The 19562-nt window shown below is 44.5% G+C and overlaps 1 protein-coding gene across 4 annotated transcripts in view; it reads left to right on the top strand.

Annotated features, from left to right (window-relative positions):
* Tmem131 (transmembrane protein 131) overlaps positions 1–19562 on the top strand; it is a 146192-nt gene that overhangs the window by 45847 nt on the left and 80783 nt on the right. For 2 of the 4 annotated variants that reach the window (XM_087566045.1, NM_001427652.1), the window contains exons 2-3: positions 4104–4165; positions 13874–13914. In XM_087566045.1, the coding sequence (XP_087422171.1) occupies positions 4104–4165; positions 13874–13914 (103 nt within the window). Of the gene's footprint in view, positions 1–4103; positions 4166–8322; positions 8458–13873; positions 13915–19562 lie in introns of those variants that run through there. The other 2 variants (XM_087566047.1, XM_087566046.1) reach the window with 1 other exon arrangement.

The raw sequence follows: 19562 nt of genomic DNA, 5'->3' as shown, positions 1-19562 counted from the left end.
GGTGGGGCTTACAGGTTAACTTTGGATATTACATCCAGGGAGTAGTCTTGACCAAAGCCCATCTCTTGGTTATTATTTATTAGAGTCAATACAGTTTGCTTCATATTTGTTTCAAAATTGTGGATTTGGACCATGGCAACTCTTGTAAAGGCAAATATTTAATTCATAAGATTAGCCCATTGTCACCATGGTGGGAAGCATGGCAGCAGGTAGGCAGGCCTGGTGCAGGAGGAGCTGAGAGCTCTACATCCAGATCCTAAACCACAGGGAATAGATAGCAGCACTGGCTGTGACTTGAGCATCAGAGACCTCAAAGTTCACCCCTAGTGACACACCGTTTCCAGCAGAGCCACACCTACTCCAACAAGGCCATGCCTGCTAAAGTGCCATTCCCTGCACTTTAGCTTATGGGTCCATTTTTATTCAGACCACAAATACTCAAAAGGATTAAATATGTGGTTAATGTCTTCCTGTTTTAGGAATCTAACATCCTCATAAATGGTCACCTAGTGCCAAATATCCTAATTTTGTTTCATTAAATAATAAATTCTGTTTCTTCATAGTTAAAGAGAGTTGATAATGTATAATACAATGTTTTTCTTTTATGACTATCCTAGCTACGGCTATTAATTACCCAGTTGATAAAACGTACAGTATTCTTTTAATCTCCTAATTAAGAGCATAACATATTCAGATTGTGGATGCTGTTCATCAGTGAGGTAGACGATTGGCCCTGTTGAACGGTTAACAACACGTTCCACCTCTTGCAGCTCTCCTCTGCTACTAGGTGCTGTTAAGGAAGCTCCTGTTGCATTTCACGTGTTGAGCCACTCCCCAGTTAAGCCATTCTTAACTAGTCCAGTGTTCTTATGTCAGTAAGTATGTCTTCAGGGATACAACAGAAATATCTCCTGGATGGTCTAGAACTTAAGTTTGTGTTAGCCAGTAAGAGGCATGAAGAGTGGGTAAGCTGGGCACTTCCATGGCGTTAGAGAGGTAGCTGGTAGCACCATTGGGTTCATGGTGCTTTCTTCTGCACAGAATGCATGGATATCAGTTCTGAGATGAGATTATAAACCAAGCTAGAGGGAACATAACCAGGAAGGGCCAATGTGCTAGCACAGACTGACTGCAGCACGGCCTGCCACCCAAGCAAAAAGATGATCTGTGTTTATATTGGATGTGTGTATGTGCTGAGGACTGGAAGAGGTGAGCAGAAATGGAACAATTTGGCTCTATGATTGAAAAGAAATGCAGACAATTGATGGGTTTTCCCCAAACCAACATCATTGAGATGGCTGCATGAAGGGTCTGGAATGCTTAGAGCAGGAAACACCATCCTGTTAGCAAGATGGTCATCTAATTTCTTACACTCCCTGGTTTCCTCTTTGCCCTCTTACAGAAGCTAGGTTGTTGAGGTTTGATCTTGCTATCTATTGTAATGCTGAGTGGGGGACCCCCAAGACCTGGACTTGGGGTGGAAGGAGATCCAGGAAGGGGAGAGAAGGTGGAGGAGGAAAGAGAAGCCACCATAGCCCTGAGGGCTGGCCCATTGGAGTTAAGAGCAGCCCAGATGAAACATAGTAATAATTCGGGGTTATCAATAGGAAAGTAGATTCTAATAACTTAGAGGTAGGCATCTGCCCAGCTCTAGTGCTGGTTAAGGTTTTTTGTAAATGTAAAAGTTGTTCGTGTGTCTAATCAGGAACTAAATGGTCTAAGGTGGGGTAGAAACCCCATCTTTGGGATTAAACATTTCTACCAAACTAGGTATGTGAGATTGCAGAGTGGACTTCATCCCTGAATTCCACAACTCCTGCAGGTGGAGAGTCAGTGAATTCCATATTCAAAATCAATGATACATCATTGATTCACATTCTTTAAAATATAAGCTTTATATTTTAGGGCAATTCTAGGTAAAACACTTGTGAAGATGGCATAGCACTCATCCGTCCTACCCCCAGTCTCCCTATTACTAACACTTCACACTAGTGCTTTACTTTTTTAAACAGTTAGGTTTATTAACTGTTAGGTTTATTACATGTTTACTGAGATGTTTTTAGTTTCAGTGTCCTGCTCCCTTTATGTTCTAGAATAGCACCTCAGCTATCACACTTGCAGTCTTGGCTCCTTAGGTTTTCCTTGTCTGTGTTTGACCATGACAGTTTTGAGAATAGGTAACTAATCAGGTATTTTGTAGGTCACACCCCTTAGTTGGGATTTGGTTAGGATTTTTCTCATTATTAGACTGGAATGTGTTTAGGGAGGGTTTTCCTATGTCACATCAAGGGTGCATTACTGATGACTTTTCACAGTGGTGTCGATGTTTCTTTTTTTTTTTTCGGAGCTGGGGACCGAACCCAGGGCCTTGCGCTTCCTAGGTAAGCGCTCTACCACTGAGCTAAATCCCCAGCCCCGATGTTTCTTGATCTCACTGAGGTCTCTCCACTGTAAAGTCACTCTCCCTTCCCATATGGTATTCTTTAGAAGGAAGCCATATTGTGTGTAAAAAAGTACAGGGTGATACCCCTCTGCCTTTTCTGTCTTCCCAGATATTTATTTAGTATAATTTGCTTGTTTCAGTATGGGCTCGGGTGCTTGTTCTTTGCTGGGTTTCAGCCCAGTGATACTTGGTCCACTGCTCAGACTGCTCTAGCCTTGGTCATTTGGGAATTCTCTCTCTTGCTTCTCTGTACAGATTCTCATCAGCATGTTTTAAATAGTTGGATTGTTCTTGTTTTAGTACTGTCTTCTCTGCTCCCATTGTGTGTGTCTTATCCCAATCCTAGAAATAGGCATTTCTCTGGAAGCCCCAATTCATTCCATTCCACCCAGACCTTAGGCTCTGGGTATAAATGTGGTCATCACTGCTGGGTATCACTGGTTGAGTAAGGAAGTATATCTATATATCTCTTTATTCTAACAGGTATATACACATCTTACTTTCTCCCTTGGGGTCTGTCTTTCTTTCTCTCTCTCTCTCTCTCTTTTCTTTCTTTCTTTCTTTCTCTCTCTCTCTCTCTCTCTCTCTTTCTTTCTCTCTCTCTCTTTCTTTCTTTCTTTTGATTTATTTAGTTTTATCTTTACATGTGGGTATTTGACTGCATGTTTGTCTGTGCATTATATATATGCAGTGCATACAGAGGCAGAAGGTGTCAGACCCCCTAGGACTGAAGATCCAGATGGTTGTTGGCTGCTGTATGAGTGCTGGAAAACCAGCCTGGGTTCTCTGGAAGAACAGCTAGTTCTCTAAATGCTAAGCTGTCTCTTCAGCCCCATACCCGCATTTCTGTTTGCAGCAATTAGTCTATCTGAGTTCATGCTGAGCCTCCCCACCCTTTGCTTCTGTGTAAACTCTTAGTCCAGCTGGGAGGAACCTGACATACTTTGCACATGTCTGTACTTAGTCATTCATCAGACTTGCTAACTACTGTGGAAACAGCCTTCATACGTTTGTAATACAGGATAGATGAATGGGTATGAATAAAACTGCTGAGGGATGTCATACAGATTTCCCTCTGGATAGCGTTCAGATGATTTGGTACTTGTTAGCTCATCACTGGTGCACTGTACAGCACAGCTGCTGGCTTTTGCATATGTATCTTTGCTTCATTTAGTGTATAGCATTGTTTCTTGTTTGGTATGCAATAGAGTAAGATTTGTTTGCCAGTGTCCCATCTATGTACCCATCCCAAGGCATATTGGCATTGCAGAGGATCTGACGGTGCAGAGTCAAGCTGGTCGCTTAGGTAAAGAACAAATGCCTGCATACCAGGGTGGTATGTAGCCAGCTTGTCTGACTCTGCCTGTCTCACAACAGGAAGGCTAGACAGGTATTTCCACAGCTGTGTAACTGACGCTGTCTTAGTATTGATCATGATTACATAGCAAAGCATTTCAGAGTTCTGAGGTGGTCGCTGTATTTTCATTGGTCTGTTTTGAATGCCAGCATTGTCCCTGCCAGGGCCCTCACACATGCTAAGCAAATGGTCTACATTCCCCAGTAAGCAATATATTAAAATGTAAAATTGTATTACTTGAAGGCAAACACTGAAATTGGTTTTCTGTTCCCGTCAGTGATATTTGGTTTGTTTTCTTCACAGCATTCATCCAGTCAGAGAGCATAATAGAAGTCCTGCGTTTTGACGATGGAGGGCTGCTACAGGTAATTCTCTCCAGTAATATATGGCTTTTTTTTTCCCTTGGAAACCAGTGTAACTCATTTTCCTGAGGTACGTTTTATGAACTGTAGACTGTCTGTCAGTGGAGTTATTGCATGAACCTCCTACTAGAATTACTTTTTAGAGTAAACATTTTCTGAAAAGTGAACTCCTGTATAGTATGGAAGCTGTAGGTAAGTAAATGAGAGTTTGTGTCCTGTGGCTTCACGTGAGGGTGTGTACAAGTCAGGTCATGAGATGGGGCCTGTCAGCTCGCTGGTTGTTAGCCCTGAGTGAGGGAAGCACTGGCTCAGTGTGTGGAGAGAGTATAGCATTTACCTGGAAAGGAACGTCTGTGGACAGTGCGAGGTTTATGACTTATCTGGCTGTCACTCTCCATGCTAAGCGGTATCTGTAACTGTAGTAAGCATGAAATTAGAATGTGGACTCTGGCAATACTCTGCCTTTCCTTTTGAGCCTAGTTCAGATCCTCAGAAGACTCATTCAGTCCTCAGCTGCAGAGCAAGAGCTGGAGAGCTGAAAGCCATGGCGCCGGCCATCTGCCTTGGCTGGTTGTGCTGAGGAGGGTCTGCTCTGGTCTTGCCTTCTCCTGTCCTGTCCTGTCCTGTCCTGTCCTGCCCTGTCCTGTCCTGTCCTGTCCTGCCCTGCCCTGCCCTGCCCTGCCCTGCCCTGCCCTGCCCTGCCCTGCCCTGCCCTGCCCTCCCCTCCCTTCCCCTCCCCTTCCCTCCCCTCCCCTCCCCTCCCCTCCCCTCCCTTCCTTCCTATAGTCCAGGATGCCCCAAGATTGGGATCTTCCTTCCTCAGCCTCCTGAGTAGCAGGATTACAGACATATGCCTCTATGTCCACTTCAGCTTTCTCATTGTTTTAGGTAAGCAGTACATTCTGGTTACTCTCACCTGAGACCATTACCAGCGGCACATGATACATTTCTCACTCGTGTCTAACTAAATGACTCAGCTCTTCTGCGAGAACCTCGCACCTGTTACCCATGGCTGGCCTGGAACTCGCTTATAGACTAGGCCTGATGATTTCTTATTCCAGCCTCCCAAATGCTGGGATTGTAAGTATGAACTACCACACCTGACTAAACTCTGAAAAGACGTTCCTGTAGCTTATAGTAAAGGCAAGAAAAGTAAAAGTTTAAGTCCGATCAGGCAGTACAGAAAACAGTCTCACTAAGGCAGCCCTTGTCACTCTCAGCCACAGTCCAGCCTTACTGAGATTCCTGCAGTGCCTGATGCTGAATGCAGTTGGTTACACCTCATGCCACCTCTGCTCGGCTAATAGGAATTGTTAATGTGATAGTAAAACTTGCCAAATTCAAAAGCTGTCAAAATCTTGCTTTCCGTATTCGATAGAACTGAGGAAAATAACGTGCACAGAAGGTAGCTTCTTTAGTAGTCAGTGGCTGGAACATCACTCTAACCAGCCTGTCTTCCCACCATGCTGTTGTCAGGGTGTTCTCTGTAGCACAAGACGTTTTCAGTTCCGCAGATACTCCCTTGGATTACCATTTGCCACATTAGGACTATAAATCATAAGCCCTTAGCTTGTGGTTAGCCCTTATCCCTTCTGTTTGGCCAGGCTATCAGGATTTACCATAAAGAACAGGCAAGGGAGACCAAAGGATTCCCAAGATGGGCAGGGACCCAGGAAAATGTGTAGGGCAACAGGGAGTTGTTATTAAGACTGGTGTGACAGGAGGTGTGGGCTGCCCATTTTATGTATTGCTCCATCCTGACTGATAGAGTGCTTCCTCCCATCTTGTTCCTTTGAATACAGGAAAAGTTATGAAACATTTTCCCATTTATGAGCATTAATCCCCTCCTAACCTAACTTATATAAGCAAATGAAGCTAAGCATCATATATTTATAAGGGAAGATGACCCAACTCTATATGTTTGTCATAATCCTACCAAATAATAAACAGAATTAAGACAGGTATTGGCGGTGCACACTGTTAATCCCAGTACTTAGGAGGCAGAGGCAGGTGGATCTATGTGAGTTTAAAAGTTCAAGGTTAGCCTGCTCTACAGAGTGAGGTCCAGGACAGCCAAGGTTTAACAGAGAAATCCTGTCTTACACACACACCCACACCCCCAAAAAGGATATTGGAATGTGGCTCTAGCACCATCACGGTGGAACATGCACTTTTGTATATGTGTTTGGGGCAGGATAAATAAGACATTTAAATTAGGGACTTTAAGAGTCTAGAATTGTACTCATTTATTATTTTTGAAGAGTCAGTTGTGGGCTGTAATTCCTGTATAGATGCATAAAATGTGATAAGAGGTTTGTACAGTGAATCAATGTCTATACCACCCAGCTTAAATGCTAAGAGCAGGTACCAGCCAACACCGGCAGAGGTAAGCACCCCTCAAGTTCTCTCAGTCAGCGTTCTCAAAACTGACTCTTACGCTGCCATTCATGGCAATTTCCTTTCCTCTAGCGTTAGCAATCCAAGCTCTACGCTGTAGATGCTGTAGCTTCACTTGTGGTTTCACGTCCACGTGATTTGTGCTGCTTTTGGCTTCTCTTTCTCAGATTGTGTTAATAAAGTTTTCTGTGTGAATGAAAAACTTATTTCAGTTGCCGCTTCCACAGGTATGGCTGGGCCCAATTCGAGGATCCTTTTTGTGGTTGTAGATACTTTAGTTGCTTCTAGTTTTCAGCTATTAATTACGAGTAAAGCTTTCTCTTAGTAAATATGCATGTTTCTCATAGAGTAAGCCGCAGCTAGTAGGTTGTCTTCAGCTGAGATTTTTTTCCTCACATTTTGTTCTGCATGTGTGTTTGTGTGGGTGTGTGTGAAAGTCAGGACAACTCGTGGGAGTTTGTGCTGTCTCTGCTCTGTATATAGTTCAGGCGGTCCTCCCTGTAGATGCCTTTACCTGCCGTGTCTTTGGTTTAATAGACGGTGACAGTAGTTTTCCAGTTTACAATCCCATCATCAGGAATTCCTTGATTTACATTTAAACATCTTGGCACAGCCCACTAGAAGCACTCCCCCTTCTCTGTTCTGTCCTGTCACTATTTTTACTTGATGGGTTGTTCTTTTGACTTAGGTAATTGTGACTTCCAATAAACAGAAATCCTTTATTCATGACGTTTAGCTTTGTTACATTTACTTTGTCTTATGTCTGACTGAAGGACCAGATTATGTGACTAGGAAGATAGCTGAGTTGGTAAAGTGCCTGCATGGCAGACATCAGAACCCAGGTTAGATCCCCAGCACCCACCTGAGGAAGTTAACCATGGTGGCTGGAGAAGTAGAGACAGAAGGGCCCTGGGGCTCACTGGCCGGCCAGCCTAGCCCATCAGTGATCTCCAAGTCCAGGTAAGGGACTATCTCAAAAACCCAAGTGAATGACTTCCTAGAAATAACACCCAGGGCTGGCCCCCAGCCCTAGCGTGCATCTGTGAGCCCACACACATATGTACGTTCACATACATCTGTGCTCATCTACCACTTGCACACTATGAATGATGTTAAATTTAGAATTTCATTGGCTGCTCTCCTTAGGTACAGCTGCAGCTCCTAAAATTATAACTTTAGCGGAGGCAGGGGCAGAGCTTCCTTGTTGCCGTTCAGTTGTTTTCGTGTCCTTTGCCGACTGTCCTGCAGTACTTTGTTACCCACTCACTCTTCAGCAGCGTGCCTGTCTCCTGGTCGCTGCTGCTCCGTGTGGGAGCTGGTTTTCTGGGCTCCTGAAACCTATTTGTCTTTGCAACTACTCTTTTTAAGGTTTTGATTCTCATTCCTTCCTCTTAGATGTGGTTCTTGGTAACCACATCTTTGTTGCCCTAAAGTCCTGTGCCTTCCATGTGCACTTTTAAACTCTGTGTACACTGTTGGGTTGTTTCTTAGGATTACGCTGGATCTGAAGATCAATTTGGAGAGAATTAGAACTCTTTGTGGGAAATTAAATCAGTATGTACTGTGCAGAATAGTAATAGCACCGTGACTAATATAGTGTGCAGAACATTGTACTAGTGCTAAGGGGCAGATGACAGGAAGCTACCAGCACCTTCTTCCTTACTCCTGAGTCTTGGTGTGAGTCATTCCTGTAGGGCACTCAGTTACTATGGTGATGGATTATGTGCCCAGAAAGGCCATCTCTAGGCCTCCTGTCAGTAGTCAGAGCTGAGCTCACAGCTCATAGCCAGTACCACTCTCCCCCCTGTGAATGAGCTTCATGGACAACCAACTAGCACATCTGAAACTTCCTACAGATGCAGCTTGAAATCACACTTGACTGCAGCACAAAGACACGAGTAAGAACTAGCAACAGGGGCTCCTCAGCCCCAGAATGGCCACTAACAGTAAATTACCCTAAGCCACTATGCTTTAGAGTCTATCTTTGCAGCAGTAGACAACCAGAGCTCTGCTTCCATCGGAACCTGCCTGCTTTGCACTCGGGTTTCCCCATTGTTTCAGAAATCGCCTTTTGTATATGTGTGATGAGAGCCCAGACAAAGCTCTGCTCACCAGTGCTTGGCAGAGAGCGTCTTTCTTGGTAGATGAACCCATGTAGCAGGAACGTGAGGTGTCCTGATGATAAAAAGTGCAGGTCTGTGTTCAGGACACTATTCCTTTGAATCAAACGGAAATTGTTCTGTGGAGTGTTGTTCTGAGCTCTGTGAGCTATCCTGGTGACTAAACAAGCCAGGAAATCGTGGACAGCCTTTCATTTATAGCTGGTTTGTCAGAAGTACAGGTGGCCTGGGGCCCCCAAAGTACACAACCGTGTATGGGGTGAGGGCAGTCATCCTCTGGATTCTCATCTGACTGGCTGCTTAGATGGATAGTATTCAAACCCCCAGGAGTAGTATTTCCATCATGTCTCCTATGAAGACACGCTACATGAGACTTTCATATGTAGGGATTTAGTGGCTTTGGAAGTAAGGCACTATGATACTGCCTCTCTTTACCATCTAAGCAAGAGATTGGTGATCATTCTGTAAGGATCAGACAGTAGCTGTCTGAGGACTGGGGTGCTAGCAGTCTCCGTTTAACTATCAGCTACTGTTCTGTGGTTCAGAAGCAGCCATCCATCCCAGGTACCCAGTGGCGGAGTGGCTTGGCCTGTGGGTTTTAAATGATCATCTCCTCTCAACAGTCCTGGAGTGGGCCCTCTGTTCTGTTAGGGAAAGGGAAGGGAGAAAAAGGAGCTAGGACCCACTTTAATGAAGGCTGAGAATATTCACCTCTATTAAGAGATGTGCCAAAGTTTACAGAAATTTGGAAAGCATGGGAAAGTAACAATACTATTGGCTATTGTCCAGGTGTGCTTTACTTTTTGTTGTTTTTGCTCTGGAAATCAGACCAAGTGTCTCGTGTGTGCTGGACAAGCACTTTGTAGCTGAGCTATGGTGGCCCCAAATTCTTAAATGAATGTAATAGGCTTAGGTAAGCAGCTTAACGTACAGAGATCAGTGAATTAGCCAAGTAGTGGACTAGTGAGTGATAGAACTGAGCCTTCCTCTAAAGGCTTAGCCACTGTGCTGTGAGTGTAGACCAGAGAGACATGCTCCGTATCCCACTAACCAGATGTGATACAGACTGATGCCTGGATTCATCTCTGTTGGTGCTTGTTCTTGCTAAGTGTCATTTTTGTTTTCTCATACTATAGGCAGTTTTACAACATAGCAACTAATTTTATATCATAAATAGCCATTCTTTATCAAGTCAGAGGAGGCAGGAAATATTCCTAATTGGTATAACAGCTGGATACTTTAAATTGTAATGCAAGAAGATATTACTACAAATAAAGATTAAGGGGGTTGAAAGGTACCTTAGTCATCACAGTGCCTGCTCTGCCTGCAGACCGGAACTGGGATTCTAAGACACCCAGGCCTGGTGCATGTGTAACTGAATCCTGGGGTAGGGGATGAATCCTTAGAGCTCCTTAGCCAGTTACTCTTGTCAAATTTGTAAGCCCCAAATTCAGTGAGACCCTTGTCTGAAGAAGCAAGGTGCAGAGTAATAGAGAAAAACACCCAACGTTGACCTCTGCCACACATATGAATGTTGTGTGCATGTGTGCACACACAGATACAAATGAAAACTGTAATCAGTGACCTGTCATAAAGTCCAGGGGATTTATATCTGAGCCGTGTAACTCATTGTTGGGAATCAAGGAAGACTGCCCTGTGCACCTCAGCATGGTCACTAGTGTCCTTGTCTCCTGATGGCAATAGCACATGCTCTGTGACATTAAAAGGTCTCTCAAGGTCTGGGGAAGTGGTTTAGTGGTGGGGATGGCCCAGCATGTGTAGGGCATGCGAAAGCCCCTGGGACTGACAGTACCCGAGAACACATAACTCAAATGCTCGTGCAGGGGCCAATGTGTTTGATTGAAATAATCTGTTTTCCTCTTGTGGGTCCTGTTGAGAGATGGGAGCTGTCTAAAAAGTTGTGTTCAAATTGGTCTGGAATGGGCAGCCCAGTGGTGAGCACTGCATGCATGCAATGTGGATTGCAGGTGGGAAGGAGTCTGATGGCCTCTTGTGGACAGGCAGGGTAGAAGGATAATCTGGGTTCACTTGGGGGATACCATGTTGACTTTCTCTGACTCTGGGAACTTTCTTTGAAACACTAGTGGTGGTCATTTGTGATAGACAGCTTACATGCTACAGATAGTCTCTAGGACCCAGAATTCTCCTGCTTTACTCTGTGGTGGAATGTGATGGGCCAAATGTCCCGTCCCTCAGCTGGTAAAACCAGATTATTCTCTGTAGAGCTGTACTCTTTAACGAAGTGGCGTCTTTTTAGATGGTCGTGGACCATTTACATCCCCCCATGTGTGTGTGTAGACATATCACTTGCATGCTTTGTGCCATGGAGGTCAAAAGCGGGCATCAGATCCCGCCCCCCCCCCCAAACTAGAGTTACGGATGGTGGTGAACCACCACGTGGCTTCTGGAACTTGAACTGAGGTCCTCAGCAGGAACAAGTGTTCTTGACCTCTGAGCTATTCTCTCCAGCCTCTGCTTCCCTGGAGTTAATTTCCTATTCTTGTTCTTTGTTTACATTTCAGTCCCCACCCGGTTTTCTCTTCACTGCTGTGTGAGAGAAACTTTCCCATTTGGAAACCCTTCCTGGTGCAGTTACTCCCTGCAGAGGGGTGTGTGTGTGTGTGTGTGTGTGTGTGTGTGTGTGTGTGTGTGTGTGTGTGTGTGGTGCAGTTACTCCCTGCAGAGGTGTGTGTGTGTGTGTGTGTGTGTGTGTGTGTGTGTGTGTGTGGTGCAGTTACTCCCTGCAGAGGTGTGTGTGTGTGTGTGTGTGTGTGTGTGTGTGTGTGTGGTGTGTGTGTGCGTGCGTGCGTGCGTGTGTGTTTTCATCTGACATGACTTGTTTGTGGTTAGGCTCTAGCTTCTGACACTTTTAGAGTAGATTGTGTCGCTCAGTGTACCTAAGGTGTGTTTGGTGTCTTCTGTCTAATTTTTATGCTTTCTGTTGTGCTGCCCCATGTTTAGGCCCAATGTTAAGATACACCTTAAAGACACATTTAAGCTTTTATTTCTCAAATTACCTCAGAATCAAAATAGCATTTACTATAATCTTCTCCTTTCTGTATTTGGGACAAAGTGTCTGCCTGCTATGAAACTTTAATTATTATAACTAAATGATTGTTCTGTTGTGTCTGACATATACTTCGATAAGAAGCATTTATTTCTCATCTAATCTTATTTCTTATTGAATATTCACTAATTTTTCATAAGATATTGTCTTAGGGTTTCTGTTGCTATAAAGAGACACCATGACCAAGGCAGCTCTTATAAAGGGGACATTTAAGTGGGGCTGGCTTACAGTTTCAGAGATTCAGTCCTTCATTATCCCCATGCTGGGATGAGGCAGCACGGACATGATGCTAGAGAAGGAGCTGAGAACTCTACTTCTTCTTTTTTTTTTTTTTTTTTTTTTTTTTTCTTTTTTTTTTTCGGAGCTGGGGACCGAACCCAGGGCCTTGTGCTTGCTAGGCAAGCGCTCTACCACTGAGCCAAATCCCCAACCCCTGAGAACTCTACTTCTTGATCCCCAAGCAGCAGAAGGCAACTGTGCCACACTGACTAACTTGACCATAGGAGAGACCTCAAAGCCTACCCTAACAGTGACACACTTCCTCCAGTAAGGCCACACCCACTCCAGACATGCCACACCTTCTAATAGTGCCATTCCCCATGGCCAAGCATTCAAACACGGGTAGACCAGGCTATCCTTGAATTCACAGAAATCTGCCTGCCTCTGCCTCCTGAGTGGTGGGACTAAAGGTATGAGCCACCACCACCCAGCTGCGTTCTTTCTCAATCACTGAGGTCTTTATGTCCTTCATCACTGAACTGTGTAGTACTTGCCCCTTCTCCCAACTTCTTTCTCCTCTCTAGGTCTCTAATTCATCCTCCATTTGACTGTCAGAATAACATGTTAACCCTTAAGTCAGACCAAGACCATGTCTGCTGGTTGCTTACTGCATCATAGGCATGTCCCTTGCACTGCATGTGGAACACATGAGCTAAATGTTGCTGTGGCTTTTTTTATAATTGAATGATTGATTGATTGATTGATTGATTCTTGTCTTGTACAGTGCATCCCAACCACTACCTCCCCTCTTCCCTGGATCTATTGCTCCTCAGTTTCCCGTCAAAAAAGAGCAAGCCTTGCAATGATATCAGCTGAACAGCAGGATACAGTAAGACTAGGCACAAGCCTTTGTATCAAGGCTGGAAATGGTCCCAAGAGCAGGCGGAAGAGGCAGAGACACCCCACTCTTACTGTTATGGTCTCACAAGAACCTTGTCTAATAGCCACAGCATATATGCAGAAAACCTAGGGCAGACCCATGTGGGTGCCATGGTCACAGCAGCTTTGCTTCCCACGAGCCACTGTGAGCCCTGCTTAGTTAATTCTGTGGGCATGTTCTCTTGGTGCCCTCGACCCCTCTGGCTCCTATATCTCCTTCCCCCTTCTGAGTGGTACCACAGCTCAGCTCCACCTAATGCCTGAGTGTGGGTCTCTGCATCTGCTCCCATGAGCTGCTGGGGGAAGTTGTGGTTTTAACAAGGCAGACATCTTCTGGCTCCCGTCTTGCCTTGCACCCTTATTTTCTGCAGTCTGTGTGTTGGATATACTGTGTTCTTTCCTTACTTATGGTCTGTGTGACTTCCGTGTCATGGTTGCTATCAGAGTTTGGTGTAACCATCAGCTCTTCAGATGCACTGTCCTCATGTACATCACATTGTAATGCTTTTCAGTGTTTCTGTAACCAGTTCTCAGTGTGTACATATTTATGTTATTTCAGTCGTTTGCCCTGAGATTCCCACTGTATCTGTCTTCAGCAGCCATACATCCCAGCACCTCGCTGGCAGTTGGGAGGAAGGGACCACTCTGGGGCTCATGACCTCACACGAGAGATTGTAAAGGAGACTTCCTTCAGGATATGGACTGTTTGCCAAACATACGGAAGCCAGTAACAGGAGTGTGTGGTGTTCTATATGTGCTTCAAATAGAACCAAATTGTTCACTTATTCTAATTGCATAGTGTGACCTAGTATTTTGTGTGATTTGGGACCGGGTCTAACCTAAAAACCGAGAGTGGGAATGGGCTGAAAAACTGTGTTGCTGTTTCTTCTGTCTGTAATAGGAAACGTTGGCTTTAGCAGTTTCATTCTTGTTTTCTTCCTTTTACAGACTGAGACAACACTTGGCCTCAGTTCATACCAGCAGAAAAGGTAAGTAGGACTTGCATGTGGAAACATGCATGTAAACATGCTTCCCTTCCTCAGGGTCCTGACCCTCTTGCTCACTCTCCCGGGTTACTTTCCTATAAACACACAGCGTTGTTTTCTTTCATTCTGTTGTTGTTTTGTTTTGCTTGATTTGGGCCAGGATCTCACTATGTGACTCTGACCTGGAACTCACTATGTAGACCAGGTTAGCCTCAGACTTAGAGAATCTGCCTGCCTTTGCCTCCAAGTGCTGGGATTAAAGGCATACAGCAGCACACCTGGCTGGATGCCATGTCTTTCTAAATGCTGTGTTTGGAAAAACAGGTTTAAATGCTGTCTCGTGTGGTGCAGTCATAGAGCACATTACTCTGGGATAGTGTCCAAGATTGTGACGAAGACCTGGAGTAATTGCCTGGCAAAGAGAAAAGGTCTGTTTGACTCACAGCTTTGGAAATTGCACTCCCAGCACAGCATGGCAACACTAGCTCTCTCACCAGAGAGTTAGAGATCGAGAGAGGCCTGGGGTCCCACAGGGACCTAATGACCAAAAGCCTGCTCACCAAGTCCAACCTACTACAGAGTCTCTCTGGGAACCAAGCTCCCAAACATGGGCCTTTCAGGCACATGTAAGATTTAAACTGTAAGTCTGTCCCTGTATATAAAGGGTCTTTACTCAGAACAGAGGTACCCCTGTCTTGCAAGAGTATCATCAGTTTTGTAAGTTCTTAGCTCTAGAACAGACACACCCAGAACCAGCATAAAAAGGCACACCTCTATTCCAGCAGATCAGAAATTAGCTGTGGGACGGGGCTGGGGATTTAGCTCAGTGGTAGAGCGCTTACCTAGGAAGCGCAAGGCCCTGGGTTCGGTCCCCAGCTCCGGAAAAAAAAAAAAAAGAAATTAGCTGTGGGATTATACTGGCTTATAGTTATGGAGATGATATTCTTAGAGGTCAAGAGCACCTCTGCTCTTGCAAAGGGACTGGGTTCATCTCCCATCACCTACATGGCATGGTCTTCTGACTTGACAGTCTAGCATTTTATTCTCTTTGATTTCTCTCACAATGAATATGGAATTTTGCATATTCACTGTATTTTCTCTGTTGGCCAGCTTTCCCAGCACTTAGAAGGCAGAGGCAGGTGGACCTCTAAGTTTGAGGCCAGGTCTACAGAGCAAGTTCCAGGACAGCCAGTGCTACATAGAGAAACCCTGTCTCAAAAAAACAAAACAAAACAACAGTGAGGCGTTGGGAAGGAAAGCTGTCATGACTGAAAGGAACTGGTAAGGTGTGTTAGAGAGGTGAGGGGGATCAGCCTGCTTGCTACATCTTAGAGTCTTCTGCATGCTGGGTTGTGGATGCACCTCTTTGAGATCTTGAAGGATAGCAGAGATGCAGGTCTGATAGACTCTAGCGCACAGGAGAAAGTATGGAAATCAGTGCTGCCTTTGTTGTTAAGGGTCAACACCCTTAACACCTAAAACACAGAGCTCTGAATGGTGTCTGCCATCGGTGAGGGTAACCTCTGACTTCAGAACCTGTATCCTCGTACTGACTTTCTGTTGGCCGACATGAGGGCACCTGCTACGTATGGTCTGCTGTTAGGGTGTGGAGTCTTTGATAGGAGAGTAAGAATCTGGGCACCTAAGTCATCAGTTCACCAACTGTGTAGCATTATAAAAAAAATCCTGAGAAAACAATTTTTTTACAAACTGGGATAATGAATTCACTATGTGGCATATATTGTGTATAGTGAAAGGCAGTGTGTGATTATATAAGGCTGTTTTGAGATGAAATACAAACACTTATGTGGGTACTAAAGCTTACAGACTCAAGCAGATGACTGAAGGTTGTAGGGTTTATGGTTAATTCAGCAAATATTTATTAGGGTTCTTCTGTATCTCAGACACTGTTCTAACCACTGACATTCACTCTCCATTACTATATAATGTTATCAATACTCCAACAGTCTTAAAAACAGGATTCTTTGACGTCAAAGTCAGAACAGTTCTCATCCAAAGCTGCAGACTGGTTTGGGTGAGCTTGGTGGCCCATCTGTAACAGTGCTTCTGATGGGGTGATGGGATAGCTGAGGCAAGCTGGCTAGCCAGAGAGTCGTGTTGGCAACTCCAGGTTCCAGTAAGAGACTCTGCCGTTCCCCTCCCCCCAAACACTACACTACACTACACTACACTACACTACACTACACTACACTACACTACACTACACACACACACATATATGCGTGCGCCCAAAACTCCCCGTAAGGTGACATTTTTAAAGTGTCACATGAAAAAACTGCCATTGTAGAATGCTACACTCTTCAAAAATATACTTTAAAAATGAAGACCTTTCCAGACAGAGGTTAGGCAAATGTAGGCAAGACAGAAACACTCGTCTAGCAAACTTTAGAAAGTGTTAACTTGGAAGGTGATTAAGCCATTCCAGGTGGAAATATTTAACCAAAGCATAAAGGGCATCAGAAAAATAAAATATGTTGATACACAGAGGAATGTTTTCTGATTACATTTTAATTAGCAGATTTATAGAAACAAATAATTAGATTTTGGGAGACTTACTGCATGGCATGCATCCCATATATAACCATAGAACAAAAGACACGTAGCAGAGCATAAGGAGTTGCACTCTAATCTGACCTGTGTAGAGTGGGGCATTATTTATAGACAGTGATAAACCACTTTAAAAACGAACAAAGTCATACAGCTAATAAGAGATTCACAGAGATAAAACAGTAACTAAGAGTATTTAGTAGTTCTGGTTTTAAAAGACAGAACAAGGGGCTGGAGAGATGGCTCAGCGGTTAAGAGCACCCGATTACTCTTCCAGAGGTCCTGAGTTCAATTCCCAGCAACCACATGGTGGCTCACAACCATCTGTAAAGAGATCTGATGCCCTCTTCTGGTGTGTCTGAAGACAGCTACAGTGTACTTGTATATAATAAATGAATAAATTAAAAAAAAAAAAAAGACAGAACAAAACAAAGGGACCAAAAAGCAGTCAAAAACCAAAAAACCATAGAAAGCAAGCAGTGACGTGGTAGAGTAGAGCCGGCCGAGTGATGCCGTACACGAACTGTCTGAGCACCAGGTGTCACATTCACTGTGCGCATGCTCTGCACAACGACGACGACAACAACAACAACAACGCCTTTGTTTCTGTGCTTGATACTTTACCTTTTAAACAATATTTTATTTTTGGAGAATTTCACACAATGTGTTTTGAACATGTTCACCTCTTGTCTGCCCTCCAATTCCTTTCCACCCCACTTGGGATTATTATTTCTTTCCTCTCCCCCTTTCCCCATAGAATCCAGTTTGTGTCACTTAGCTGGTCTTGGGAGTGGCTGGTCTTGGGAGTGGCTGGTCTTGGGAGTGGCTGTTGCCCTGGTACATGATCCTAATAGGGATCCCATCATAAAGAGAACTGACTCCTTCCCCCAGCAACTGTCAGATGCCCCTAGCTCACTAGCGGTGGGATTCTGTGCCCACCCTCTGTCCACCTCTGTGCTGGGATCTATCAGGCTGGAACTGGCTCAAGGCTGTGCATGCTGTCACAATAGCTGTAAGTGTGTGTGCATCTGCCCTACTGTGTGGAGAACGCTGTTTCCTTTGTTATCTACCACCTCTGGCTCTTAAGATCTTTCTGCTCCCTCTTCTGAAGATCCCTGAGCCTTGAGAGGAGGGAGAGGTGTGATATGAACGGCCCATTTAAGGCTGAGCACACCACAGTCTCTTACCACCTACAGGTTGCCCTGCTGAAGGTTTTTGTGTTAACTGCCATCCATCTACTGCAGGTCAAACTTCCTTAAAGAAGGTTAAGAGATGATCTGATCTATGAGTATAGTGACAAGCCCCCGGGAGGAGGGTGTGTGTGTGTGTGTGTGTGTGTGTGTGTGTGTGTGTGTGTGTGTAACTGTTCTCTACATTTAGCATCGAGCCCCTGGCCTGTGACCTGTCTAGCCACAGGCTCTTGTCACCTTTAACAGTTCCTGCTATGAGTTCCCTTCATGGAGCAGTCCTTAGATGGAATCAAAATGTATTTGATAACATCTACACCATCTTTTAAAAGTCATTTTAAAAGTTAACTATTCTTTGGGAAGTGGTTGTGTGGAGGCATGGGCATAGGTGTGCATTTGTGGAAGTCACAGGGTAACTCTTTTGGGGCTGGTTCTCTGCTTCCACCCTGTTGAAGCAAGATCTGCCTTGTTTCTACTGCACAGTGTACCCCAAACTAGATAGCTGTTCTGTAAATTTTTCAAACTATTCTCCTGTCTCCAACTCTGTTTATCATAGGAATGCTAGGATTACAGCTACACCGCATTGCTCTGGCTTTTTTTCTTCTATCTGGGCACAAAAGTCAGGTCTTCAGACTTACGTAGCAAGGGTTTTTACAGGCTGAACCATCTCCCCAGCACACACCCACGTGTGTGTGTGTGTGTGTGTGTGTGTGTGTGTGTGTGTGTGTGTGAAGTTGACTTCAGGTGTCTCCCTTGATTGCACCTTAGGTGTTAGGATGGGTCCTCTTTCTGACACTGCAGCTCGACAGGCCACTTGGCTAGACACACTTGGCTAGACAGGCTGGCCAGCAATGCCCAGGGAGGCCCTGCAGTTTCCCATGCTGGGTTCCAGGTTACACTGTGGGTAGGTCCTCTGCTCTGTCACTTTCTGCCTGATTTTCTTAAGACAAGGTCTTTTACTGAGTCTGGAGCTAGGGCTGCCAGTCAGGAAAACCGGTGATGCACTGGTCCCTGCTGGGGTTACAGGTACAGGCCACCACGCCTGGTTTCCGTGGCTTTTAAGATCTGAACTCAGGTCCTCTGTATTTATGCAGTCAGCTAGTCATCATCTTAGTCCATGACATGTACTTTTTCTGTAAGCTATATCAGTTGTCACATTAATGTCTTCCCTTGTGTTTATTTTCCTAACTCTTAAATGGGATAAATGATTTGTCTTCCTTATCTTTATAAAAGACTTTGAAAAAGCAAATAAAAAGCAGTGTCTATTTACCCCAGACAGTCTCCAACTCATTTATTTTTTTTTTTTTTTTTTTTCGGAGCTGGGGACCGAACCCAGGGCCTTGCGCTTGCTAGGCAAGCACTCTACCACTGAGCTAAATCCCCAACCCCTCCAACTCATTTATAATGGGCAGTAGTGAGCCTATCAAGAGAAGCTGAGGGGTTGGGGATTTAGCTCAGTGGTAGAGCGCTTCTAGGAAGCGCAAGGCCCTGGGTTCGGTCCCCAGCTCCGAAAAAGAGAACAAAAAAAAAAAAAAAGAAGCTGAAAGTGTAAAATACTCGGAATAAAGTGTCAGTCTTTCATTAGAATTATTTGCAACCTGGGCAAATTTTACTTAAGATTCCAAGAACATGTACCATAAAAGAAAAATGATAAATTAGATTTATCAAAATTAAAAATGTTTGCTGTCCAAGATTCAATTAAAAAGGCAAGGGCCATGTGTTGGCTGTGCCAGAGTCCTAGAATGTCCATAGTACACAAGCAGCCTCATATCTCAGACAGCATCTCTAAGAAAGGTTAGAACAGGCCCTTTAAAAAAGACAAGTATTTGATGAATAAATGGGAAGATACTTGAAATTACTGATATCATTTAGTATCAAAACTAAAATGTGTCTGAT

Source organism: Rattus norvegicus, chromosome 9, assembly GCF_021556685.1.
Source record: "Rattus norvegicus strain SHRSP/BbbUtx chromosome 9, alternate assembly SHRSP_T2T, whole genome shotgun sequence".
NCBI classification, from domain to species: Eukaryota; Metazoa; Chordata; class Mammalia; order Rodentia; family Muridae; genus Rattus; species Rattus norvegicus.
This window is presented reverse-complemented; position numbering and strand designations above follow the sequence as displayed.